The sequence below is a fragment of the Trachypithecus francoisi genome, unplaced genomic scaffold (assembly GCF_009764315.1).
Source record: "Trachypithecus francoisi isolate TF-2019V2 unplaced genomic scaffold, Tfra_2.0 Lachesis_group5, whole genome shotgun sequence".
In the NCBI taxonomy this organism is placed as follows: Eukaryota; Metazoa; Chordata; class Mammalia; order Primates; family Cercopithecidae; genus Trachypithecus; species Trachypithecus francoisi.
Genome location: NW_022681470.1, coordinates 40,432,769 through 40,459,632, shown reverse-complemented (window position 1 = coordinate 40,459,632; position 26,864 = coordinate 40,432,769). Strand labels below are relative to the sequence as shown.

General features: G+C 40.4%; 2 protein-coding genes across 3 annotated transcripts in view; one reads left to right on the top strand and one right to left on the bottom strand.

Annotated features, from left to right (window-relative positions):
* Nucleotides 1-7,362, bottom strand: part of RGL1 (ral guanine nucleotide dissociation stimulator like 1) — a 296,651-nt gene extending 289,289 nt beyond the window's left edge. For both annotated transcript variants that reach the window (XM_033198856.1, XM_033198860.1), the window contains exon 1: nucleotides 6,934-7,362. The gene's annotated coding sequence lies outside the window, so the exon portion shown is untranslated. The remainder of the gene's footprint in view (nucleotides 1-6,933) is intronic.
* A 132-nt stretch (nucleotides 7,363-7,494) lies between these two features.
* On the top strand, nucleotides 7,495-16,978 carry ARPC5 (actin related protein 2/3 complex subunit 5). The gene is made up of 4 exons (XM_033198864.1): nucleotides 7,495-7,914; nucleotides 10,251-10,323; nucleotides 12,729-12,905; nucleotides 15,589-16,978. Exons 1-4 carry the CDS (start codon nucleotides 7,772-7,774, stop codon nucleotides 15,649-15,651), a joined length of 456 nt encoding a protein of 151 aa, XP_033054755.1. The 5' UTR covers nucleotides 7,495-7,771; the 3' UTR covers nucleotides 15,652-16,978.
* Nucleotides 16,979-26,864: the final 9,886 nt, after the last annotated feature.

Sequence of the window (26,864 nt, the reverse complement as noted above, 5' to 3'; positions counted from 1 at the left end):
ATTTTATCATAATCTTTTTTAAAAATTGAATTACTAGTTGACACCTACTGATCTCTCTAAATACAAAAAAGGTGACATCTTTTCTGTTAGACTAAATATTAGAAATCAGGCTCTATGTCGCCAGGCACAGTGGCTCACGCATGTAATCCCAGCACGTTGGGAGGCTGAGGGGGGCGGATCACCTGAGGTTGGGAGTTTGAGACCACCCTAACCAACATGGAGAAACCCCATCTCTACTAAAAACACAAAATTAGCTGGGTGTGGTGGCCTGTAATCCCAGTTGCTCGGGAGACTGAGGCAGGAGAATTGCTTGAACCCAGGAGGTGGAGGTTGCGGTGAGCCGGATATCGTGCCATTGCACTCCAGCCTGGGCAACAAGAGAGAAACTCCGTCTCCAAAAAAAAAAAAGAAAGAAAAAGAAAAAGAAATCAGGCTCTATGTCTAGTCTCAAAATACAGAGATAAGGTAAGGAAAGCTCACAGTAATATCTAAAAAATGAATATCCTTTAAAAAATCATTAAAATAACAAGGTTTTTTTAGGTTCACAATTTACAGTTCATTTCAAGCTCTTATATGGGAGCTTTGATACTTGGCTATATACTTATTTTTAGAAAAAAGTAATTCCAATTATTATAATTTGGACTAATGAGAAAGATACTGAAAGTAGAGAATGGTGATTAAATGCACAAACCTCAGAATCTCACAGACTCAGTTCCCACATCATTCTGCCACCTGCTGATTGAATATCATTGGCCAAATTACATGACCTCTCTGAGCTTTAGTTTACTCATTCATAAAATGGGGACACTAATTTCTAGGCCGTAGAGCTACTCTGGGGATTAAATAATGCAAGTAAAGGGTTTATTTACCAAGTGTCTGACACACAATAAACTTATTAAGTGGTTACTATTATTAATAAAATATGAACAGAATACGGATAAAGAGTAGGAAATTATAAGGATTGCAGGATCTTTCAAATATTATCAAAACTATGAGTCTTAGATAGTTGACTTCCTATTTTCTTTAAGAAATAAAGATAGGTCGGGCACGGTGGCTCTCGCCCGTAATCCCAGCATTTTGGGAGGCCGAGGCGGGCGGATCACGAGGTCAGGTGATCCAGACCATCCTGGCTAACACGGTGAAATCCCGTCTCTACTAAAAATATTTTAAAAATTAGCCAGGTGTGGTGGCAGGTGCCTGTAGTCCCAGCTACTGGGGAGGCTGAGGCAGAAGAATGGCGTGAACCCAGGAAGCAGAGCTTGCAGTGAGCCGAGATCGCGCCACTGCACTCCAGCCTGGGCCAAAGGGAGACTCCGTCTCAAAAACAAAACAAAATAAAAAAGAAGAAGTAAAGATATGTTACTAGAATTTGTGATAATCAGGTTGGGGAACAAAAAGTTGATTTCAATGTTTTGCTTAAAGAGTTAATAGTGGTAATGAGAAAAGAAAAACGTCCATGGTCATGGCAGATACTAAAATAATTATAAGAAAATATTTTGTGCAACTTCTTGCCAATAAATTGGCAATCTAGATGAGATGCATGATTTTCTAGAAACACATAAATTCTAAAAGTGATTCAATAAGAGAAAGAAAATCAAACAAATCAATAATCATAGAAGATAAGAATGATCGAAGATCTACCTCTAAAAATATCAGCAAGCCCAGGTAGTTTTGCAGCACACTCTATAACTTTCAAAGACCAAATAGCATGATAATTTCTCATCATTTAAACTATTGCAGAGCGTAGGAAAAAAAGGTGGAAATCTAAATTCGTCTACAAAGTTAGGCTAACACTAATATCAAAACTGGATAAAGATAGCACAAATAAATAAAATTATGGATCCATCTTACTTAAAAACAGAAATTATGGCCAGGCATGGTGGGGTGGCTCATGCCTGTAATCTCATCACTTGGGAGACCAAGGTTGGAGAACTGCTTGAGTCCAGGAGTTGAAGACCAGCCTGGGCAACATAGGGAGACACTGTACCTACAGAACAAAATTTTTAAAGGCAGCACGCAGTGCCTCACATCTATAATCCTAGCACTGTGAGAGGCCAAGGCTGGCAGATTACTTGTGCTCAGGAGTTCAAGACCAGCCTGGACAACATGGCAAAACCCCATCTCTACAAAAAAATACAAAAATTAGCTAGGGGTAGTGGCGTGCTCCTGTGGTCTCAGCTACTTGGTAGGCTGAGGTAGGAGGATGGCTTGAGCCTGGGAGGTCGAGGCTGCAGTGAGCAAAGATCACACCGCTGCCCTCCAGCCTGGGCAACAGAGTGTGATCCTGTCTGAACTTTTTTTTAAAAATTCTAAAACCATACAAACAAAATATAAACTAATCAAATCCAGCAAGTAATTAAAATGGTAATATTTCACAACCAAATAGAGTCTATTCTAGAAACATGCGAATTTTTCAGTGTAGAAATATATATATATATTCACTACACTCATAAATTTAAAGATAGAAACTATACGACTTGTATGATTAGGTCCCCATAAAAAGCATTTGATCATTTTAGCAGTCATTTCTAAAAGTCATAAAGCAAAAGTAAATACGTCAACTGGTGAAATACCAAAGACATTTCCATTGATATAGGAACAAAGCAGAAGAGCCCAGCACTCAATTTTTCAACACTCCTTTCAACATTCTAGCATATACAATAAGATAAAATAAGTGACAGAAATATTGTAAAAGAAGATGTAAATTATCATTACCTCAAATATTATACAGTGTGATAAGAGATGCAACCTTAAAACAACTGTTAGCATTAATAAAATACCCCCATGCTAAAAAAGAATACAGGATAAATATGCTTTAAAGTCCATAGCTTTCATTAAGCGGTTAAAAAAATCAAATGAAAAAGTCTCATTCACAATACTTTAAAAATAAGACTTATTCTTTGGCACTAAATCTTTTTCCTGAGGCAAGAGTACAGATTTACAATTTTTTTTAATCTTTGAAGTACTAATATATGAATAAAGGTTTATGAAAATTGCAGATACCAGGATGAAATCACTTTTTGTCAAACACAAACTAGAGCCAGGAGAGCACAAAGGAGTAGGGTTCATGATTGCATGGACGAGATAAAAGACATTTTTGGAAGTCTTGTCTCAAAGACTTTCTAAAATAAGACATTCTGTAGGACTGCAGCAATTCAGATAAAATGCTCTCAAAACAACACCTGCCCAGTAATAGCATCTCCTCCTCTAAAATGTCGCCAAGTCTGACTTTGAGTATCCAAAACCAGTATCTGTTTCCAACCAGCTTACATGAACTTCTCCTTTTGCCAAATAAAAGTTTCCCTTTGACCAGGCACGGTGGCTCACGCCTGTAATCCCAGTACTTTGGAAGCCCAAGGCAGGCGGATCACAAGGTCAGGAGATCAAGACCATCCTGGCCAACAGGCAGAAACCCCGTCTCTACTAAAAATATAAAAAGTAGCTGGGCGTGGGGGTGTGCACCTGTAATCCCAGCCACTTTGGAGGCTGAGGCAGGAGAATCACTTGAACCAAGGAGTCGGAGGTTGCAGTGAGCCGAGATTGTGCCATTACATTCCAGTCTGGCGACAGAGCGAGACTCCATCTCAAATAAATAAAATTTTAAAATGTTTCCCTTTATCCTCCCTTCTTTGATGCATATGTAGCTTGCCACAGCTATGCATCTCAGGTTATAATCCTCCTTTCTAATTCCCAAATAAATTCAATGTATTTAGAGATTTTTTTTTTCTTTAGCTTACAGGTTTTTAGTTGACAAGTTTTAGTAGAGAGTTCATCCTATCTACTCCACTTTAATGTGTAATCATAAAATTATGTAAAGAAAAAACTTGAAACAAAGAAAAAATGAAATTTTGAAGGTTCGTGTTTTAAAGTTTAACACATAACCAGTTGATGCAGATATTCATAGGAGCATTAAATCATAAGATAATCTATGCACAACATGCTAAAAATATTTTTATATTTTTATTATGTATATTTATATATATTATGTTGCCAGAGAACCCTGGTATTAAAGCATCCTTACCAGAACCGAAATTCACTTATTTATATTTATAATACGTTTTACATATTTTATTAACATTCATTTTGCACTTCTATTTCAAATAATAAAAATAAATAATGTCACGTTGCAGGATTCAATATCTTTTTTTTTTTTTTTTGAGATGAAGTGTCTCGCTCTGTCACCCAGGCTGGAGTGCAATGGCACGATCTCGGCTCACTGCCACCTCCGCCTCCCGGATTCAAGCAATTCTCCCACCTCACCCTCCCAAGTAACTGGGACTACAGGTGCGCACCACCACCCCCGGCTAATTTTTTGTATTTTTAGTAGAGACAGGGTTTCCCCATGTTGGCCAGGCTGGTCTTGAACTCCTCACCTCAAGTGATCTGCCCGCCTTGGCTTCCCAAAGTTCTGGGATTACAGGCAAGAGCCACCGCACCCAGCCAGGATTCAATGTCTTTATTTGTTATTTAAGTGTTTAGTGGCAAGTTTGGGGAAGAGAAGCACATGTTAGAATCCTTGGTTTAAAATGTCTGAAAAGAAAGACCTATTATAGCCTTATTAAAGTCCCTTCTAACTGAAAAGATCCTTGGCTGTTTGCATCATCACAGAAAATAAGGAACTACATATACAGCATTAACCTTGAGAAAACTCAGATTCGGTCCTGCTTCGGTATTGAACCAAACTAGGTTATTTGCACAACAAGTAAAGTGTCTTAAAACCTTATAAACCTTTTATATCAGGGTAAGCACTCATTTGAAAAATTAAAATAAGGAAAATAATATTACCTAAGATGAATTAAGTATCATGATTAACATTAAAAATTTAGAATTTGCAAAGAAGTGAAATAATGAGCTTTCTAATTAAAATTAAGGACAGATTTCTCCACATACACACAAAAATTTCCCTAAAGCTTTATAAAGATATAACTAGCTAATAAGGTGGAGAAGTAATTTATGTGCCCATTAAAAAATACTCAATCTCTGAATGTTAGTCCAAAATTTACTTATCAGATCCTTAAATCATTGGCTAGAAACACGTTGAGTACCTATTATGTACTAGGCACTTAGATCATTGTAAGACAATAACATTTACTGCATTAGAAAAGACATTTTTCACATCTTAAATGCCATAAGCATTATTTGGCTGGCAATTAATTACATTTAACACATTAAACATATAGAGCAAAATTCTGAGCAATCAAAAAAATTATACTCTTGAGCAATCGATTATTTAAATTCCTTTCACTATTCCCTTAAGCTGATTTCTACTCTGGGATTCTTTCATAGTTCTCAAATAAGAAAATAAAAAATTTCCTAAATAAGGCAACACAAAAGAATAGAAATGTAAGAGAAGAGCTGTATCAGCTCTTGAATCTATCCCTGTTTCCATTTGCTCTCAATAGTGCCTCTATTGTTCGATTTTCTCTTCAAAGAAAAATATTGATTTAAAAGAAGAAAAAGTACAATCACCTTTAACAGCTAAAGCATACTGATTTAACATCTACTAAAGTTAGCAAAGACTGAAACTGAAAAACAATTGTAAAATCTCTATTCTAAGTTACATAATGCCATTCACCATCGTAATGATTACATACTTCGGTACATGGCTTTTTAAAATAAATATTACCAACAGGTAAAATATTTTCCTTTGCTGTCTTAAGACAGTCCTATGATAATTTTTACCAGTGTGTATGTTCATAGCTTGAATGTTAATTTAAAGCAATGTTACTTCTATCACCTAAATGATATACTTACAGAAGAGTGGTTTAATTGGGAACAGAAAAATGCTACATTGCTTCTTCCCAAGAAAAAGGGATGTATTCCATTCTCGAGGTCTCTCTCCCACTCTCTATTTATATATAATATACTGCATAGATAAATACACACACACATATATATGTATTTTTTGAACTTAAGACTGGATGTATGTATTTACACGTATATATCCAACAAACGTTTAATTTTGAGATCTCTCTTCCTCTTCTATTATTCTCAGTATGATTCTCAAACTGTACAGTCTTTCACTTTTCATTCATTCATCAAGCACGTATCGAGTCCCTTCTGCATGCTTAGTTTTTTGTCAGATGGGAGGAAGATACAAAAGAAAAATTGTCTCTGCCCTTCAGAATCTTTCCATCTCTTCTAGGAACAAGATAAAACACCATATATCATTAAGCAATTTATAAGACTAGTCCCAAAACCAACGGTACAAGTAACATGCATTTTACATTCATGTAGAATTTTAGATCTTGGAAACACTTTCGTGATATTTAATCCTAAGAACAATCTTGTAAAGTGCACATTATTAGCTCCATTTCGGTGATGAGGAATCTGAGAAAGAATTTTAAGTGGCATGTCTCGTTCAAACATTATGAGCGGAAGAGTCAAGACTTAAGCCTGAGTTTTCTGATTCTAAGCCCAGTGCTCTTTTCAACACAGCACTGGAAACCAAAGATTGTGGCACACAACAGGACAACAGCCAGTCTTCTGTTCGAGGTCCAACTAAACTGGACCCATACCTGAGCAATGTCCAGCCAAATGTCCAAATTAATTTTATCCTGCAAATATTTGTTCTTCAGTGTAATACAGCACAACTACCATTTCCTTCGTCTTAGTGCCTTTATCTCCTACATTCCGGAAATGGGGATGTCAAATATTTTTTAAAAATCTGGCCTAGATGGAATCATATAAATCTTAAATCATAATATAAATCTTAAAGGTCTGGTTTCCACCAACCCTTACCCATTTTGTTTTCCCCCAGCACTAGAGAGCCTAACCTACCCTCACCCCTTTTGAGCATTCTTGCTCCAAACAACCACTTATTTTAAGATATCAATGACCCTTTCCCAAATTCTACAAATTCACCCCAGTTTTGCCAACCGACCACAGTGCCTGCCCGGACACAGTTCCCCTCCCTCCCAGTAGACTTGATACCGAGTTAAGGTTCTGCAGATCCCGTCGCGATGCTGTCACACAGCACTGACAGGTAAGATTTGACCTTTCGACTCCGTCCTTGGGGACCTCCCGCTGGCCAAGTAGGGTAGTTCCAACCCCAGGAAACGGGCTTCCCGCTCAGGAACGCAGCCCCTAGCAGCGCACAGTCCGAGGTAACGTCTCCGGCAATTAGAACGATGCTGGGCGCCCCGGTATGCATCACTCCGCCTCATACTCCTGCCAACTGCAGGGCACTCGGTCCGGCAGCCAGTCCATCCCACCCACATCCAAGTCCCAGCCAGTCGGACCTTACGCAGGACCCGGATGACAGGTCGTTGACGGCTGCAGCAAAAGTCAGTGCTACCTGCCACTGCTGCCCATCACCGACAACCTCAGACCCCCTAGACTGGACCGCAGAAAAGCGTTTCTATGGGAACTCCCTGGGAATCACGTGATGCACTCGGACGACCAATCGTTTCTTACCTCCGCCCGCGATCCAGGTTTCGGCCCTCCCTCTCGCCCCCTCCTCCTTCGTCCAGTTCCGCCCCTTGCCTACGGGGAGCCCGCGCCTGCGCGCTGTGTCCTGCGCGCTCTCTCCCCCGCGCGCGCTCCCTGTGAAAGAGCGGGGGCGGCGTGGGAGGCGCCAGGAGAGCGTGAACCTGAGGAGGAAGAAGCAGGGCTGGCGCGCAGGCCCAGAACCGTCCGAGCCACGGCAGCCGGCGACGCCCCAGAGCGGAAGAGGGAAGTGAATCAGGCGCCGGGCAGTGGGCTGCTGGGCTCGGCTGGCTGAGGTAGAGGCAGCGCCAAGAAGAGGCCTTTGCCGCTAGTAGGGATTGGGATGTCGAAGAACACAGTGTCGTCGGCCCGGTTCCGGAAGGTGGACGTGGATGAATATGACGAGAACAAGTTCGTGGACGAAGAAGATGGGGGCGACGGCCAGGCCGGGCCCGACGAGGGCGAGGTGGACTCCTGCCTGCGGCAATATCCTTGCATTCGCCGCCCTCCCCACCCTAGCCCAGCCCAGCTCGCCCTTGTCCAGAGACCCGGGAGCCTGAAGCATCCGCGGGGCACCGGCGCGGAGCTGCCCTCTCTACCTGCAGCTAACCTGTCTCTTTGGGGTCTCCCGCTCTGAAAGGGCAGGAGGAAGCCCCCGTTTCCTACCCAGTAGGCAGGAGACGCGAGGGTCCCACTCTTGGAAGCCTGCCTTCCCCCGCGCTACTTCCACGCCCCCAGATTCCTCAGGTTGCACCCGAGTGCCTGCCTGCCTCGGGAACCGGTCCCGCCGGCCGCGCCTTCGCGGCGTTAGGGAAGGCGGCCCGGGCTGGTGGGGAAGGCTGGTGCCAAGCGCCTAAGTTTTTCTTCGTAGAACTCTGTTTCCTGAAGTCACAGTAGCTCCAGAAATTTCTGATTGTGGGGAACCTGCGTCTTTCCTTAGTGGTTTTGTTTTTTGTTGTGTTTTTGTTATTGCTAGCATTAAGACAGTTTATTCCTTACCGGGGGCAGGAGGTACATGGTACGGTTCGAAAATTGAGATCCCCTATGCTTTCAGCCTATTGGCCTTTAAAAAAAAAAAAAAAAGGAGGGGGGCATTTGACAAAATACACATTGCACAGAATTTGTTAACCGGGGGAGGGGAATGAATACAAAAAATACAAAACTCCTAGAAGGAAGCTTGGAGCCTTTTACCTGCTAAGAAAAGGGCAATAGAAAAAACGACGGAAAATGCGTATGGAGAATCCTTGGAAATATTTAAAATAAACCCCAATGAATAAGATAGAAGATGAGACATTTGTTTAAAGCAGACTCATTTTTGTAATCCTAAAATTGATTCCGTTTTGGTTAAAATATGGCTGTCAGTTCCCGGTTTCTGTTTTTGCTTATTTGAATATTCATAACTGGCTTCGCATTTTCATCACATCTTTTTTAGAAAAATGTAAATGTTGCAAAAAACCGAAGCTATAGTTTTAGAAAATCTCAAACACTGGCTTTTTATGCATTTCTGATTATTGGGTGTATTCATAAGGAAGACTCGATGTCCTGTTATATGGGGAAAATGTGAGTGAAAATATTTAATGGCAACAGTATCCTTTTTTAAAGGCACCTAAATACAGCATTCGACGTTTATCAATATATAGATAGTCCTTTGATTGCCACAACTTTCACAATTAGCTGTTGCTCTTTTACATTATTTAAATAAGTGCTTGAGGTCATAAAAAATGAGCTAATCACATGAGGCATGCTTCTCTAGAAATCCCTGCAGCCTTGAAAATAAGCTTGTCAACCAGAGATTTTGTGTGTGTAAGAACTTTTTCTTCGGAAGATAAATGGTGAACATGCTTCCTAAAAACATTATTTGTGATGGATAGATGGTGTTTTATGAAACCCCAATGTATTTTAGGTAATTTATGGTGACTCTTAAATGGTACTGCTGTATCCATATCAGTGGATCCGCTTTTTGATCAGTACATCTTAAAATACAAAGATATTTTGTATCTTTTCTTACCCTTACGTATAGCCAGGAAAGACAGCCCTAGTGGTGGGGTACTAGAGATGGAGGAACAAGTGAACTCTGTGGTTTTCCTTTTAGGGGAATGTCTGGTACATTCTGACAGTCTGATTGGCCTTCTGTTTCTCATGCTTGCTAACTGACTAGTGCTTTCAAAGAGAGTCTGAATTTAATAGGTATGGTCTAACACAGTTTGAATAACCTTTGTGAAATATGAGAGAAAGTATCTAAAGCAAAAAATTAAGGTGCCACCTAAGGGACATATGAATTATTACATCTTCTGTGATGCCTCTTTTCATCTATATTGAGAGACTGCTAATGTGTGTCATTGAGATTGCTAATCTGCCAGCATGTTCTACCAGCATTTCAGTTAATATAGAATATAGTAAAAGTTTGGTCTTTATTTTTTCAATTAGAATCACAGGAAAAGACACATTTTGGTTGATAATAGGTTATTTCATTTGGGGGACTTATAATTCTGATATATATTTTAGGATTTCTTTAACACCACTCTGGGTAGTGTTTGCATATGTATCTCACTGGGAAATGAAAGACTATCAAGGTGTTCATTTGATAGTTAGAACCAAGGGTAAAACAGTCTTTGCTTTATTAAAAAGAAAGTCTAATGTTGTCTTTTGCTTTTGATATCTTGCCTTTGATTAACATCCTGGAAACCAACACATTGAATTTCCAGTATTGAACATGGTGACCAGTAATTTTCTTTTTATATGTAAATCAAGTCTTCAGAACCAGTGGTTATAATACTTTCCTGGGGGCCATGCTTTGCTGCTACACCCTTAACTTCCATCACAGGAAACATGACAGCTGCCCTACAGGCAGCTCTGAAGAACCCCCCTATCAACACCAAGAGTCAGGCAGTGAAGGTGAGTCGCAGACTACAACACAGTAATCTCTGCTGATATCTTATTCTTAGTAAAATCCTCTGCAGTTGCAAAAAAAAAATCAGTATTTTAACTGTTTGCTATCTTTGACATAGAAGAGTTTATAATGTGGTTTGATAGGTAAAAATTTCACGTGAAAAAATAGCCCTGTAATGTAGTTATGATAATGCTGCATGGTAAGACACGGTGAGTTCAAACGATAGTGAAATCATTTTTGTGTGTTTTTAGAAGAGACCACTCAGGCTGAATTTGAGCAAAGATTTGAAAAATAAGTTAAACCTTTACAAAAATAAACAGATTGTAATTGCTTTTTAAAGATTTTTTAAAAACGTACAGATACTAAATATTTATTATAGAAAGCTCAGACATACGGGAAGGGTAAAAAGGTAGTCATTTATGGTCCCACCACCCAGAGATAACAGTTACTACTTTGGGGCCTTGCTATATTGTTAGAGTTCCCTCTTGTTTTTTAAGAATGAAATTTTATAACCTGCTTTTTCGGCTGTATGCAATGTACAAGAGATTTCCTTCGCAATAAGTTTATTTCTATAGCATTTTTAATAGTTGTATATGGATAAGCTGCAGTGTATACATAACTAATCTTTTGTTATATATTTAGACTGACTTTTCCTATTGTAAACCACTGAAATGAATATTTTTTGGTAAATTTTTAATTGTTCTCTTTGAATAAATTGCTAGCAGTGAATTACTGGATCAAAGAACGCACTTTTTTAAGGCTTTTGGTACATGTAGTATTGCCAAAATGTCCTTCAGAATAGTTGTGCAACTTACATTCTCTGCAGTCTTTTAGTAGTTCTTAACCTATTTAGGTATTTATTTAAAATGATGCCCATAGCATCAACCTCATTGTCCATAACTATTCATGCATCCTAGGAGCTTCAAGAATCTCAATTGAATAGTAGTAAGTAATAACTTAGGTAAATGCGTAATAATTATCTAGATAACATAATTTTTTATCAGGGAAAAATTGCTTCGGAAGTTGTAAAGAATGTCGTTGAAATTTCATTTTTTACCCTGGATGCAAAGATACTTTTCTAAATCTGGTGATTGCATAGTCTTTAAACCAAAGATAACAATAAGTAGTAGAAACCTTGTGTGAAATCCTGACCAGTAGGAATGCTGGAGGTAGCACTTTGTGTTGAATGGAAGGAGAAACAAATTGTTGAAAAGGTCAGTTAAGTGTTCCCTTTGCTTGCCTGGATGGGTAAGAAAATAACTGCTTTTGAAGCAGGCTTTTGCTAAAGAAAAAAGATCATTATTAATGAACATCACTATATTTCGTATCTACAGTCAATTCGTGTAAATTACAATTTTCTTTTAAGACAGCTTTGTTTATTAAAATTTTAAAAGAAAGTTTTTAAGAAAAAATTACTTCTGAAGGATAATTCAAGGTGGAACTGCAAATCTGCTTCCTTGTTTTGTTGGGAATTTCTTTTTTTTTTTTTTGAGACGGAGTCTCACTCTGTTGCCCAGATTGGAGTGCAATGGCGCAATCTCTGCTCACTGCACCCTCCGCCTCCCGGGTTTAAGCGATCCTTCTGCCTCAGCCTCCCGAGTAGCTGAAATCACAGGCACGTGCCACTATGCCCAGATAATTTCTGTATTTTTAGCAGAGATGGGATTTTACCATTTTGGCCAGGCTGATCTGCCCATCTCGGCCTCCCAATGTGCTGGGATTACAGCTGTGAGCCACCACACCCAGCTGTTTTGTTGGGATTTTTTTTTTAAGATCAAGACATAAAATTTAAATGTTGTTTTAATAAATTGTTAAATTATCACATTGATCTGTTAGCAAATCCTCTTGGCTCTGCCTTCAGTTATGTCAATAGTCTGTCTAGTTTTTAACCACCTCCACTGCTACTGTGCTCGCCACATCCAGCCTGTATTACTGCAATTACCTCCTAATTGCTCTCCCTGCTTCTACCTTATCCCCTACCCCCACTGCTTATTCTCTGTAACATAGATGCCAAAGCGATCCTGTTAAAATGTGAGTCAGATTATGGCACTGCTCTTAAAACCTTCCAATGTCTTCTCATTTCTCTCAGTAAAAGCCAAACTCCTTACAATGCCTGGAGGCCTTACACGATCTGTCCTCTGTAACCTCTGACTTGCTCACCTGCTTTTTTCCCACCAGTGCACTCCAACCACATTGGGTTTTTTTTCCTATTCCTAGAACACACTGAACACACACTAATAGTATGTTCTTTCCTCTGTCTGAAACACTTTCCTCAGTTATCCCAGGCCTTCCTCTTTCACGTCCTTCAGGTCCTTACTCAAATGTCACCTTCTTAGTGTGGCCTTTCTGAAATTCTAAACCATCCTCATACAGATACGTCTAAATGTTCTGTTGTTTATTTACCCACCAGGACCGGGCAGGCAGCATTGTCTTGAAGGTGCTCATCTCTTTTAAAGCTAATGATATTGAAAAGGCAGTTCAATCTCTGGACAAGAATGGTGTGGATCTCCTAATGAAGTATATTTATAAAGGATTTGAGAGCCCCTCTGACAATAGCAGTGCTGTGTTACTGCAATGGCATGAAAAGGTAAATTATGAATTATAAATCTACATAACTGGTTCTTTTACAATAGGGAATGACAGTGACAACCTCTCTCACCTAAATAACCATTTTGACTTGGTTGTACATTTTTTTATTACAAATAAAATGCATGAAAATGATAGTTCATACTTATGTTTACTAGCCTTGGTCTTAAGAGATTCTGATTCCAACACTGTGTTTATTCAGCAATAATTATTAGTAATTAAACATAATCTTGAACTCTGAATTAAATCAAAACTTTGTAAAAGAAAATAAGCAATATAAATCAAGAATTCTTTCACAGTGACCAAAGGGTGAAAACAACACAAGGATCATCAACAGATGAACAGGTAAATTGTAGTACATACATACAATGGAATATGATTCAACCATAAAAAGGAATGACATTCTGACACATACTATAACATGAGTAAACCTTGAAAACATACCAAGTGAAATGAGCCAAATACAAAAGAACGAATATTTTATAATTTTACTTATATGAAATAATCTAAGATAGGCAAACACAAAGGGACAGAAAGTCCTTAGAGGTTACCAGGAAGTAGGAAAAGTAAAGAATAGGGAGTTAGTGCTTAATGGGTACAGAGTTCCTGCTTGGAGTGGCAAAGAAGTTAGGGAAACAGATAGTGGTGATGGCTACAATACATTGTAAATGTAATTAATGCCAATGGATTTTACACTTAAAGATGGTTAAAATGGCAAATTTTGTGTTAGATATTTTACAACTTTTTTTTAAAGAATTAGGGGTTTGGAGGATCAAGAATTCTTAAATCATTTTTTTTCTATTTTCATGCATATATTTTGCAATGTAAGTAGATGCTGGTACATCATCTGTCAAAAGAGTACAAGGAATTTTGAGCTTTGGGTAAAAACCTGGATAACATGTAAATAGAACCAGCCATAAAAATATTAAGTGTTTGAAGTGTATCTGAATGAAAACACACACATAAGAAAAAAGTACATAGTAAAACTTGTTGTTTAGCCTTGGTCAAGTCACTTTATCCCTCATACACTATCAAAAAGAACTAACATTTATGGATAGGGTAACCATTTCTCACAATTTTCCCAGGATAGCCCTAATTTATGCCTGTTGTCCCATCATAACTATAAATAGTTCCCCCTTTTACTCTAAAATGTACCAGTTTGGATAGTAATTTATATGGCACCCTATTCATGGAACACTTTCTGTTGCCAGGCACCATACTATTAATGTTTTAATTTAATCTTTACAACAACCCTATGAAGTACATAAATATCTTTATCATCCTCAATTTACAGATGAAGAGCCAGCTTTAAAACCAAGCAGCCTAGTTCTAGTATAGCTTCAAGATTGCAGTGAACATTGATTAAGCACTTACTATATTCCAAATACTCTTCCAAGGACTTTATATATATTAACTCATTTAATCCTCATGAAAACAGAGGGAAATGCTTGCTATTATTCCTGTTTTGTAGCTGAGGAAACTGAGGCATGTGTGAAGTCTTCATTTCTTCCAAATGTCAGTCACCAGTTTTTACCAATCTTCTAAGTATTTCTGAAATCTATCTGTTCAAATGTATCTAATGCAGCTGTTCACAGCATCTCTCCCAGTCTGTTGCCATAGCTTCCTGACTGGTTTCCCAGCTACCAATTTTGCCTCCCTCAAATCTGTTCTCTACCCAGCTAACAGAATGATCTCTTTAAAATCAGAATTGCCCTTGTCAGTCACCTGCAGGATAAAGTCAGAGTTCCCAAGTCTGGTTTCGTCTTCCATGTCATTCTTCCCCTCAGGCTATAGCAATGCCAGCCTTTTTCCTGAATGCACCATATCGTTTCACACCTCCATACATTTGCTCATGATTCTCTGGTGTTAGCCTGTCACCCGCTCATTCTTTTAATGTGCCATTTCCTCCAGGAAGCCTTAGCTGAAACATTCCTCTGTACTGTTAATCTGGGTATAAACCACTCCCTGGTGCTTTAATAGCACCTGAAGCACAACTCTCATTTCATACATTAGATTAAAATTATCTGTTTATATGTCTGTCTTCTCGTGCTAGACCAGGAAATGCTGTATTTATTCACTTTTGTATCCCCAGCATCTAGCACAGTACTCAGTATACAAAGGTATTCCATAAATATTTTTGAACAGAAAGAAACCAGAGCTCAGATTCCTAATACTTGATCATTACTCTCTGTTTTTCAAATTAGAGTCAGAGTTAAAGTTTCTAAGTTCTATTAAACAATACCTTCTTTCTTTGGGAGAAAAAAATCTGACAAAGGCTAACTAATTGAAGTGGAAGTTGGGATGGTTGATCCCAGTTTGAATTTTCTCCTGACTGTGTGGTGAGAATGAGAGATGTAGAATGTCCACCTGTTTTGAGCAGGAAGACTACGCTGCAGATTTTTTAAAACATTATTTAGAATTAATGTACTAGAATGTAAAAGTATCTCACTAAAATGTAAGCTCATGAGGGCAGGGACTTTCAAGGTTTTGTTTATTACTGTAACCCCAGTGCCAAGAACAGTAGTACCTGGTGCGTAATTGGTGTTCAAGAATTTATTATTTGTTAAATGATAAATTCAGGGTCTATAGCCATGCCCATTCCTTCTGTAAGAAAAATGTTTTACTTAACATGAGAATTGAACTTTTATGATTCTGTCAACATTTACATCTTGGTTTGTTTTTAGGCACTTGCTGCTGGAGGAGTAGGGTCCATTGTTCGTGTCTTGACTGCAAGAAAAACCGTGTAGTCTGGCAGGAAGTGGAAATCTGCCTTGGGAGTGGGAATTGCTGGTACAAAGACCAAAACAACCAAATGCCACCGCTGCCCTGTGGGTAGCATCTGTTTCTCTCAGCTTTGCCTTCTTGCTTTTTCATATCTGTAAAGAAGAAAATTACATATCAGTTTTCCTTTAATGAAAATTGGGATAATATAGAAGAAATTGTGTTAAAATATAAATGTTTCATCCTTTCAAAACCATTTCAGTGATGTTTATACCAGTCTGTATATAGTATAATTTACATTCAAGTTTAATTGTGCAATTTTTAACCCCTATTGGCTGGTTTTTTTTGTTTTGTTTTGTGTTATTTTTACCTAATACTGAGAGATTTGGTCAGAATTTTGAGGCCAGTTTCCTCGCTCACTGCTAGTTGGGAAATGATATTTATAAAAGATATGAGAGACTGGCAGCTATTAACATTGCAAAACTGGACCATATTTCCCTTATTTAAGCAAAATATGTTTTTGGAGTAAGTGGTGGGTGAATACCACTACCGAGTTCTAGCTTTGTTTTTGCTTGCCTCCTGATTATCTGTACTGTGGGTTTAAGTGTGCTACTTTCTCTCAGCATCCAGTAATCATGGCCTCTCAGTTTATTTGTGGTCACCCAGGGTTCAGAGCAAGAAGTCTTGCTCTATACAAATGTATCCATCAAATATCAGAGCTTGTTGGGCATGAACATCAAACTTTTGTTCCAATAATATGGCTCTGTTTGGAAAAAACTGTAAATCAGAATGATTTGCAGAAAGAAAGAAAAACTATGGTGTAATTCAAACTCTGGGCAGCCTCTGAATGAAATGCTACTTTCTTTAGAAATATAATAGCTGCCTTAGACATTATGAGGCATACAACTAGTATTTAAGATACTATTTAATATGCCCCATAAATGTCTTCAGTGTTCTTCAGGGTAATTGGGATCTCAGAAGATTTGGTTCAGATCCAAACAAATACACATTCTATGTTTTAGCTCAGTGTTTTTTTTTTAAAAAGAAACTGCCACACAGCAAAAAATGGTTTACTTTGTTGGACAAACCAAATCAGTTCTCAAAAAATGACCGGTGCTTATAAAAAGTTATAAATATCCAGTAGTTCCAAAACAAACCACCTGACCAAGGAGGAAGTCAGCTTGTGATTAGTATTTACATTGGACACCAGTTTTGTAATCACTGACTTATGTGCAAACTGGTGCAGAAATTCTATAAACTCTTTGCTGATTTTGATACCTGCTTTTTGTTTCATTTTGTTTTGTTTTGTAAAAATGATAAAACTTCAGAAAATAAAATGTCAGTGTTGAATAATTTATTTTTCTTCGACTTTAACACTTAGGAATGTATGGTTAATTAAGAGGAAAGGTATTCTGCTTCTGCCACCAACTACTGTACTCTTCACAGGAACAATTTGGTAGGGTTTTTATAAGACTATATAGATGTAAGATGATAGAGAAGAGAGTCATTAATGATGTCAGAGCACTACTGAAGCCTTTGGAGTGATTCCATAGCCCTCTGGATGGCAGCTGAATACCTGTATGGAGGCATATTTTTAAATGTTACTTAGAGATGGGGACTTGCTATGCTGCCCAGGCTGGAGTGCAGTGGCTGTTCACAGGTGTGATCATAGTGCACCGAAGCCTCAAACTCCTGGCTTCAGGCAATCCTCCTGCCTCGGCCTCCGGAATAGCTGGAACTACAGGCGCACATGCCACTGTGCCTTAGCCAATAGGTATTAGAGGTAGTCAAGTAGGTATAGCATAACCAATTACAAACTTTAAAATCAAATGATACCGAATGTTTTTTCACAAAATCCTTCTTAACATCACTTTCATAACAAGCATTTGGAAAAATTCTGGAGTTCATATTCTGTGTTCATATGAATGGGTGTATTTAGAATCTGCCAGTCTTAGCTTTACTGAGGGGAGATAATAAAAATATTTAACAAGTAGTATAATATAGAGACCGAGTCAAAATGGATACCAGCTGGAAACAACTGTTTCAACTGTTGCCTCCTGACTAAATGTCAGCCCAGGGTATAGTAACCATGACACAATACTATCCTTAGTGAAAAGCGTTGGGAATAGGATTAATTGTGAGAAAAAAAATGCCATAGGGATACTTTTAGTGCAGAAGTAGTTGTTTACCTCCCATTCTCCTCTTTTAATCTCAGTGGTTTTATTATTTGGTTTCTTTTTTGCCATTTTACAAAGGGGAAGAAGTGGAAAACATAACCCCTTCTTGGTCATTGGGTAACAGCACCATTTAGGTAACAGTCATACTTGATGGCAAGTATGATGATATTTTAAGGACATGAACATGGGAGAAATCAATGTGTAGATGGTACAAATTAACCATATTCTTTTTAAAGCATTTCCTGTGATCCCAGGATCACGAGGATATAACAGAAGAATAAGGTCTGAATCTTGGTCACCAGTTTGCTGTCAGCCTAATTGAGAAGTAAGGTTAAGCACTTGAAAATTAATGTCATACAAAAAAAAAGAAAAGAAAACATACAATTTAGCATTTGACTGTAAATGCAGTAGTCAATGTTGGGAGAACAACAAAATCAGGGTGCATCAGAGTATTTAAAATGAGACATTAATTTGAACTAATCCTTTGGAGGGGCAGAAAGGACAAACAGTCCAAGTGAAATGAACAGAGTAGAAAGAGAAAGTTAAAAGTGGGCTTAATAATCACCATTCTTGCAGTTTTAATGTTTAACATAAAATTCTAGATGGTGTGAATTATTAGGATCAGAAACTATCTCCATGGTAGATTCAAGAAAGTCAAATTATAGGAAATCATAAATTTTTATTAGCTGAAATAGACATTGAGGGTCACTTTCACCCCATGTATAAAGGTAAAAAGAAAGAGAAAATTAGTTTTTTTTGTTTTTTTTTTTTTTTTGAGACGGAGTCTAGCTCTGTCACTCAGGCTGGAGTGCAGTGGCACAATCTCAGCTCACTGCAACCTCCACCTCCCAGTGAGCTCAAGCGATTCTCCTGCCTCAGCCTCCTGAGTAGCTGGGATTACAGACACACGTCACCGTGCCCAGCTAATTTTTGTATTTTTAGTAGAGATGGGGGTTTCACCATGTTGACTAGGCTGGTCTTGAACTCCTGACCTCAGGTGATCCACACGCCTTGGCCTCCCAAAGCGCTGGGATTACAGGCGTGAGCCACTGTGCCCAGCTAGATGGATTAATTTTTAGATACACAGGTTTTCCTTTAGATTTACAAATAACATCACCTTACAGACAAAATATTTTAAAAGCACTGAAATAATTGAAAGACACCCAATTACGAAACAGACCAACGACCTCTGTAGAACCGAGTGCCCTAAAACAAGGCTTCTTCTGTCCATATTCCTGCCGCGGTACCTCTGCCGCACTCCCTCTCCACCTCAGCCCAGTGTCACTAATACAATATGTGAAAACCCCAATGTGAAAACGTTCTGTGTAGGTGCCTCTTGTACGATTCCAGATATGGAGGCCCAGGGCGCCCACAGAGGTACAGCATGTCATCTGCCTCAAGGTGGCGCTACTTGACCATATTGGTGATCCAACCACAAGCAACATGGGACACAGCATGCACTTTAACATTTCTGTTTTCCTTTATCATTTCTGTTTCTCGAGTGTGTAAGAGTAATAAATTATCTATGTTTACATCTCTTATTTGTCTCTGAAACAGTTCCCTAGAATCCACACCACATGAAACACAAATTGAGTAGCGTATGACCCACCTGAATTACAAAGCATTCTAAAACTCCCATGTTTTTCAGCCTAGCAATTAGCTCCTGCTCTGCAAGACACACCATCTTGACCTTTCTGCTAGACTGTATGGGCCCCCTGAAGTCATAGTAGCTGTCTCTTACTCATCCCCACATTCCCTTGGCATAGTTGATGTTCAACAAATACCTCTTGGTTGCGTAACATTGAACAAGCCAAGTCACCTAAGAAATCCTTAACGGCCGGGTGCGGTGGCTCATGCCTGTAATCCCAGCAATTTGGGAGGCTGAGGCGGGTGGATCACCTGAGGTCAGGAGTTCGAGACAAACCTGGCTAACACAGTGAAACCCCGTCTCTACTGAAAATACAAAAAATTAGCCAGGCATTGTAGCGGGCGCCTGTAGTCCCAGCTACCCGGGAGGCTGAGGCAGGAGAATGGTGTGAACCCGGGAGGTGGAGCTTGCAGTGAGCCGAGATTGCGCCACTGCACTCCAGCCTAGGCAACAGAGTGAGACTCCATCTCAAAAACAAAAAACAAAAGCAATAAATAAATAAGGCTCCCCTCATACCCTTGAGTAGATATTGCCCTTTTCCCATGTAGTGCTTGGCATTACTGTAATTTATGTCTATTATTTGTATTTTGCAAATATGATTATTTGATTATCTGTGTTACCACTACATGGCCCACTCCATGCAGACAGTGTGTGTTTCTGCTCACCTCAGATCTCCCATGTCTAACACCCAGTACAAATTTCTTGTCTGTTACTAGACAAGGTAACTATATCTAGTTGCCCAATAGATAGCAGGTAGGCAGAAAATATTTGTTGAATTCCTAAGTGCTGAACAATAAAACGGACCAAGAATGTATTTGCTACCAAGAATGTATTTGCTACTGATTACTACATAACAAATTACAACATAGTAGCTTAGAACAATGATTATTAAGACCCCTCATGTAAAATATGTATACAAAAGAGGCAGGGCACCCTTCCTTGGAGGCTTCTCTACCCTCCCTAGAAGTCTTAGTTTCCAAATTCAGAAATTCTAGACAGTGAAGGTCATAAGAGGTGACCTGCTATACAGATATAGTTAATTTACATGTTATTGCCCCTAACAACGTGTTTCTGCCCCATTCGAATGGTTAGAAGGTCAATTTAGTTTTCCTACTATATCATTTATCTACTGCTACATTACAAATTACCATCAAACTTAGAGGCTTAAAACAACGTAAGTTTATTTATTATCCACAGTTGCTGGGGGTCGGGACTTTGAGCACAGCTAAGCTGGGTCCTCTGGCTGAGGGTGTCCCCCAGGCTACAATCAAGATGTGGGGCTGGAAGCTGTACTCATCTCAAGGTTCAACAAAAGCAGTGCCAGTTTTGCACAGGTTGCTGGACTAAGGAACTCAGTGTATCCTCCCTGGCTCAGCCCAAGCACACCTCTCTTCAGGATGCTGAGAGAACAAAAGAACTGTGGAACTTCTACCCTGAGCTCCAGCCTGTCCCAAGTGAAGCCCCTGGTGTTGGCCCTGAGCCCTTTGCTCAGCAATGGTGCATCTCTTGTCAATAGTGAACAGCACCAGGGATGGAGTAACAGGAGACAGGAGAGCGTCTCAGCACAAACAAAATTTGAGACGTGATACTGTGAAGTATTCATGGATGAGTCCCCCACCCACCCTCCCTTTTATTTTGTGACTTCCTCCACCTGCCCATTCCTATGGAGAAACAAGAGGCTGCCATTTGTCCTACAGAATTGCCATGGTGGAACCAGAGAACAGAAATGACAAATAGTTGGCAATGGTCCACATATCCCAGTGAAAGACAGGATGAAGAATGTTTGCTGACCAGTCTCCACTCTCCACCAGCCTCTCCTCTTCCAGCCACACTCTGCTCCTGCCCTCCCTTCCACCCCACAGAAGATAAAGAAGGGAGAGAGACCAGCTAAAGGAGAAACAAGAGTTATACGCTGGACAGGGATGCTGGAGTCCAGAGGAGGGAAGCCCACCTCTCCCAGAAATAACTAGCTTCAAACGGAGACATGACAGGCCCCTGAGAAAAGTTTGGGGATTTCAGAGTAGGGAAACTTGAGTAGGTTTAACCCTGAAGTGCCTAAGAATGCCTGGAACTGAATGAGATTATATTTTCTGCCAGAAGAAACAGAACTAAAAATAGAGAGTCTGGAAAAAAAATAAAGACTTTTGTTTTGAGTATTTGTATTAGTGAGAATATGCATATTTGCCACAGAAGTGCAATTTTCTGAAGTGGACATTTTTTGCTTTTGTTCTGCATCCCTCTTATCATGAAGACACGTTTTGTAAGCCTAGAAATCACATGTGTACTAACTGGTACAGTTTCAAAAAGAAAAAAGAAAAGGAGATTTATGGTTCAGCTGCAGCCCTCTGGAGATTTTCATCCTGAATGTCAGCTTAGATACTGAATGGGAAAGTAGACGGCACTAGATTTCCCCTCTACCCTTGCCAAAAAGATATGTTTCCCAGGCCCCTGTGCCCGGGCCTGCCAGACCCAATTAGGGAAAAAGAACCACATGACACCGAGGCTCATTTCACAGCCCTTTTTACTTCCCCGTTCTGAATGTGACTCAGGAGACACCCAGGAACTGGATGAGGATGAGAGGGCTCCATTTATCATTTAACAAGTGCCGCCTGGTGGCCTGCTATGGAGCATGCAAAAAGAGAGACTAGGAATAAGATTCATGCAAAAGAGACACTATGAATTCCCAAGCCTGGACTCACCACCATGCCTGGGTCCTTTCTTCTCTGCCCTCCTCACACCCTAGCCTATGCTTGGCCTCCCCCAGAAGCAGAAAGGCTCCTCTTTTTCACCCTGGATGTGGGTGGTTTAGTTCTGAGACCTGAATTGGGGGATCAATTGGCCAAAAGTAACAGGTGTTTTCCCCCCAAGTTAAGGAAGAGCAAATGAACCTAAGAGTCTATGATTTTATCTCTCCAAATGTGTGCTGGTGGACGGAAGCATGGAGTAATCAGCTGAAGTACAGAAACCTCAACTTGAGTGATTAAATGCTTGGGAAATAACTTCTAAAGCAAGAGCGGTAATAACGACCAATCAAATGCTGGCTTGAGATACAGCAAACTGGACCCCAAAGAGTCATCTGAGGTCTAGACAGATGCTTTAGTTTCACACATTATAAAAGGCACAGAAAATCTTACTGAAAGTCAAGGGGCTGAAAGATAGCCAAAACAAAAACAAAAACAAAAAAACAGGCATCCTTTTGGTTCACTGAAGTGACACATCAGAACAGCCAATCTGCTGGAACACTTTAATTCTGGAACAAGGCAGAATTCATTTAAATATATGTGTTCAAAGTCCTAGGAAATTAAGCACAAGGCAGTGACATCTTCTGGAAATGGTGTCCAGCCCATACCACATAGAGCTTACAGGAGTCCCCCCTTATCCATGCTTTCACTTTCTGATGTTTCCATTATCTGAGGTTTCAGCTACCCGTGGTCAACTGCAGTCCAAAAATATTCCATGGAAAATTCCAGAAATTAGTAATTCATAGTTTTAAACGCACATCATTCTGAGTCACATGATGAAATCTCATACAATCAGAATCTACCCTGCCCAGGATGTGAATCATCCCTTTGTCCAGTGTATCCACACTGTATATGCTCCCTATTCATTACTATACAGCAAAAAACATAGTGTATATAGGGCTTGGTACTATCTGAGGTTTCAGGAATCCACTGGGGGTCTTGGAATGCATCCCCTGCAGATAAGGGGGAACTACTATATTTTCTTTTCTTTCTTTCTTTCTTTTTTTTTTTTTTTTTTATGAGAAAGAGTCTCATTCTGTTTCTCAGGCTGGAGTGCAGTGGCCTGATCTCGGCTCACTGCAACCTCTGCCTCCCAGGCTCAAGCAATTCTCCTGCTTCAGCCTCCCAAGTAGCTGGGATTACAGATGCCCACCACCACGCCTGGCTAATTTTTGTATTTTTAGTAGAGACAGGGTTTCACCATGTTGGCCAGGCTGGTCTCAAACTCCTGACTTCAGGTGATCCACCCGCCTCGGCCTCCCAGTGCCAAGATTACACGCGTGAGCCACCGCGCCCAGCCAACTACTGTATTTTCATTTGGCCTAGCATTGTTCCCTGAATGTTTTACCCAAGCCTTCTATATAATCCTGAATTACATATAAGATTTTTCGGGACAAGGATCACATCCCAGTCTTTGCTCAAGAGACCAGTGCCGTATGCGAATTGGTGCTTTGTAATTATTTGAGGACTTAATTAAGTTTGCCATCAACCCTGGATTTCAGTTCTCCTTTTCCTTTTCTTAGTTAAAACAACAGTGAGAAGAAGGACTAATGAGAAAATGATTACAATGTAGTTCAGAAGATATTAATATTAATAGTTAATTCAGAGATACAGCATTGTGAATTTTGCATAAACAAAATGAAACTGAATTGCTAGACCTTGAATTGCTAAACTTAAATTGCTAAACATGACCATTTGGCCTAAAGATATAACAAAGAGCCAATTTGTTAATTAGTTACCTGAATTGAGAAGGTGGTATCTGATATTTAAAGCTGCTTCATGGTCAACTAAACACATTTTTTTCTTCCTCAGAACTCTATCTTGAGAGGAAAACTAAAGTCCTCTGCAAAAGGACATTTCCTGTTTGTGAAGTGTGCGGTGCTCTTCCTCAGGCCCGGCAGGCCAGCCCCACTGTGGGTCTGGGTCTCCAGCTGGTACCCAGGTTGCTCTAGAACCTAGAATCTGAAAACAGCTCAGTGGGAACATCAGCAGGTGACACAGATTTTTTCCAGAGAGTTAAAATGAAAGTCCCAGAGCGCCAAGATTCACCTGTTTCTTCCTCAGGCAGACAAAATCTAAGTAGTCGAGTGTCTCTGTGTGGCTTTGGCAAACTACCTTAGCAGGACTTTATTTGTAGTTTCACAAATAATCTCGGGAAAGCTAGAAGGCACCAAACTCCAGTCCTACTGGAGAGCAGGACAATCAGCTCCTCTGCCTACATTTTCTTTTGTCTTTTAGTTGTTTGTTTTAGACAGGGTCTCACTCTGTAGCCCAGGCTGGAGTGTAGTGCCACGATCATGGCTCACTGCAACGTCAACCTCCTTGGCTTACAAGATCCTCCCACCTCAGCCTCCCAAGTAACTGAGACTACAGGTGTGAGCCACCACACTGGGCTAGTTTTTTTATTTTTTATTTGTGGAGACAGGGCCTCATTTTGTTGATCAGGCTGGTCTCGAACTCCTGGGCTGAAGGGACCCTCCCACCTCAGCCTCCCAAAGTGCTAGGATTACAGCCTCCCAAAGTGCTGGGCACACCTGTCCCCGGCTGCCTACCTTACTGTCAAGGTGTCCCAGCCCAAGCCAGGGAAGAAATCTGGGAATGTGCAGGTGGCCCTATGGGATTTGAAAAGGCAGTTGGGTCCGGGGAGCTCACTGACAGCATGGATGGAGCTACAGGCCCAGCTCCCTTCAGCCAACACGTTTGAGGCTGAGGCAATGGGGTGAGCTCTTAGGAGGCCTCCACCACAGCTGAAACAGGAAAAACACAGCACCATGCCAGAAACTCCAAATTCCAAATGTCTCGGACGTTTTTAAAAGATCTGGCTATTTTGTATTTATTTTTACATGTATTTACCTTTGCAGAAACTCATTTTGGTCCCCAGGGTAAGGAAACATTTCTAGTTTATTTAAACTTTTTAAATGTTAGGAGGCAAGACTGTGAATTCAAGCATGAAGTCCCTCAAGATACAATGTGCCCTGGCAGGCTCTTATGCTGGTGGAAGCCTCTGACCTCTCCAGCTCCCAACCTCTTCCCCAGTTGCCAAGTTCTGGCCTTAGTCCCTGCTGCCCTCAGGAAATGGCCCTTCTGTACTTGTGTCAGTAGAAGGGTTTGGGTCTATCAGGTCATAGATCAGAATTTGAGAACACTTCTAAGGGCCAAGTCATTCCCTGCCCTAGGCAGGATAGCATCTCTGCTTTTATTGTTTGTTTGCTTGTTTGTTTTTGAGACAAGGTCTCTGTCGCCCAGGGTGGAGTACAGTGGCAGGATCACCACAGCTTACTGCAGCCTCAACTTCCCAAGGCTCAGGTGATCCTCCTGCCTCAGCCTCCTGAGTAGCTGTAACTACAGGCGCACACCACTACATCTGGCTAATTTTGGTTTTTGTTTTTGTTTTTGTAAAGACAGGGTTTCATCATGTTGCCCAAGCTGGTCTTGAACTCCTGGGCCCAAGTGATCTGCCTGCCTTGGCCTCCCAAAGTGCTGGGATTACAGGGGTGAGCCACTGTGCCAGGCCCATCGTGTTTGTTTATTCTTAATAGGAAAAAATAGCCAGGTTTACAGGTGAAATGTCTTTGACATGCTTTGGATTCAGGAAAGAAAAAAATAATGAAATGTATTTAGATTCAGTGAAATCCTGGGGAGGTGGCAATTTCTCTTTCTCTCTTCTTTGTGGAGCACAGCTTGGCTCTAGAGTCAGATAAACCTGAGTTTAATCCTCATGATTTATGAGGTCTGTAACCTTAAACAAGTGGTTAATACTAACCTAAGAATTAGCTTCTTTAACTATCAATGGATTTGGGTAAGGAACAAGTGAAATGATGCATATCAAGCACTTGAGAGCTTTCTTGGCATGTAAGAACTCATAGAGAATAACTTACTGCCAGGACCTCTCCTGCCCCTGAAGGACTGGAAGCCTCTGCAGCCACAGCAATCAGATATATAATTGTCCTCAGGGCAAAGCTTACAAATATAGACTCAGGCTCACCTTTGGGGAGCCACAGTGACAATGGGCAGTGACAGTAGAAAAAGAGGTTGTAGCAGGTCCTGCTCATTTTTGGCAGAGGCCTGAGAACTCTGCATGCAGTTGGTTTCAGCCTTCTGTTCCCCAGCCTTCCCTGAGGTAAAGTGAGAACACGGGTAGACCTGTGCCCTTCCCGCTTCCGCACACCTATTTGAGGAGGACTTAACGCTGGTTGGCTGCAGCCATCACTTCCTCTCTACATCCACACTGCCTTTGAGGCACGTCCTACATCCTAACTTCTGTGTTCAGAGGAGGGGAAGTGCATGTGGGACATGGCTGCTTCTTTACCTCAGACCTTGGCCCTGCGCAGCTGGGGTCTGAAGAGCCCCCTGAGTCCCTGTGACTTGATACTGACTCCTGTGAGGCCGTAGGGATTTCTCAGCTTATTTGGTGAACTTTGTTGGAAATGAGTTGGGGTTTTGGCCTCATTTAGCTGTTGAGCTCTGTTCAGGAGGAAGGCAACTAATGCGGATGCAGAAAGGAGAAGAAAAACATGTTTCATCATGGGAAAGGTATTACCACAGACTGACCAAAGTTTCAGAAAGACTTGAGCCTGCACAGGCTTGGGAGCCCAGTGTGAGGAAGACACAGAGGCAGAGGGGTTGGGGCTGCAGACCCAGGGTAGACCTTCTCCCTGGGCTACTCCACCTAT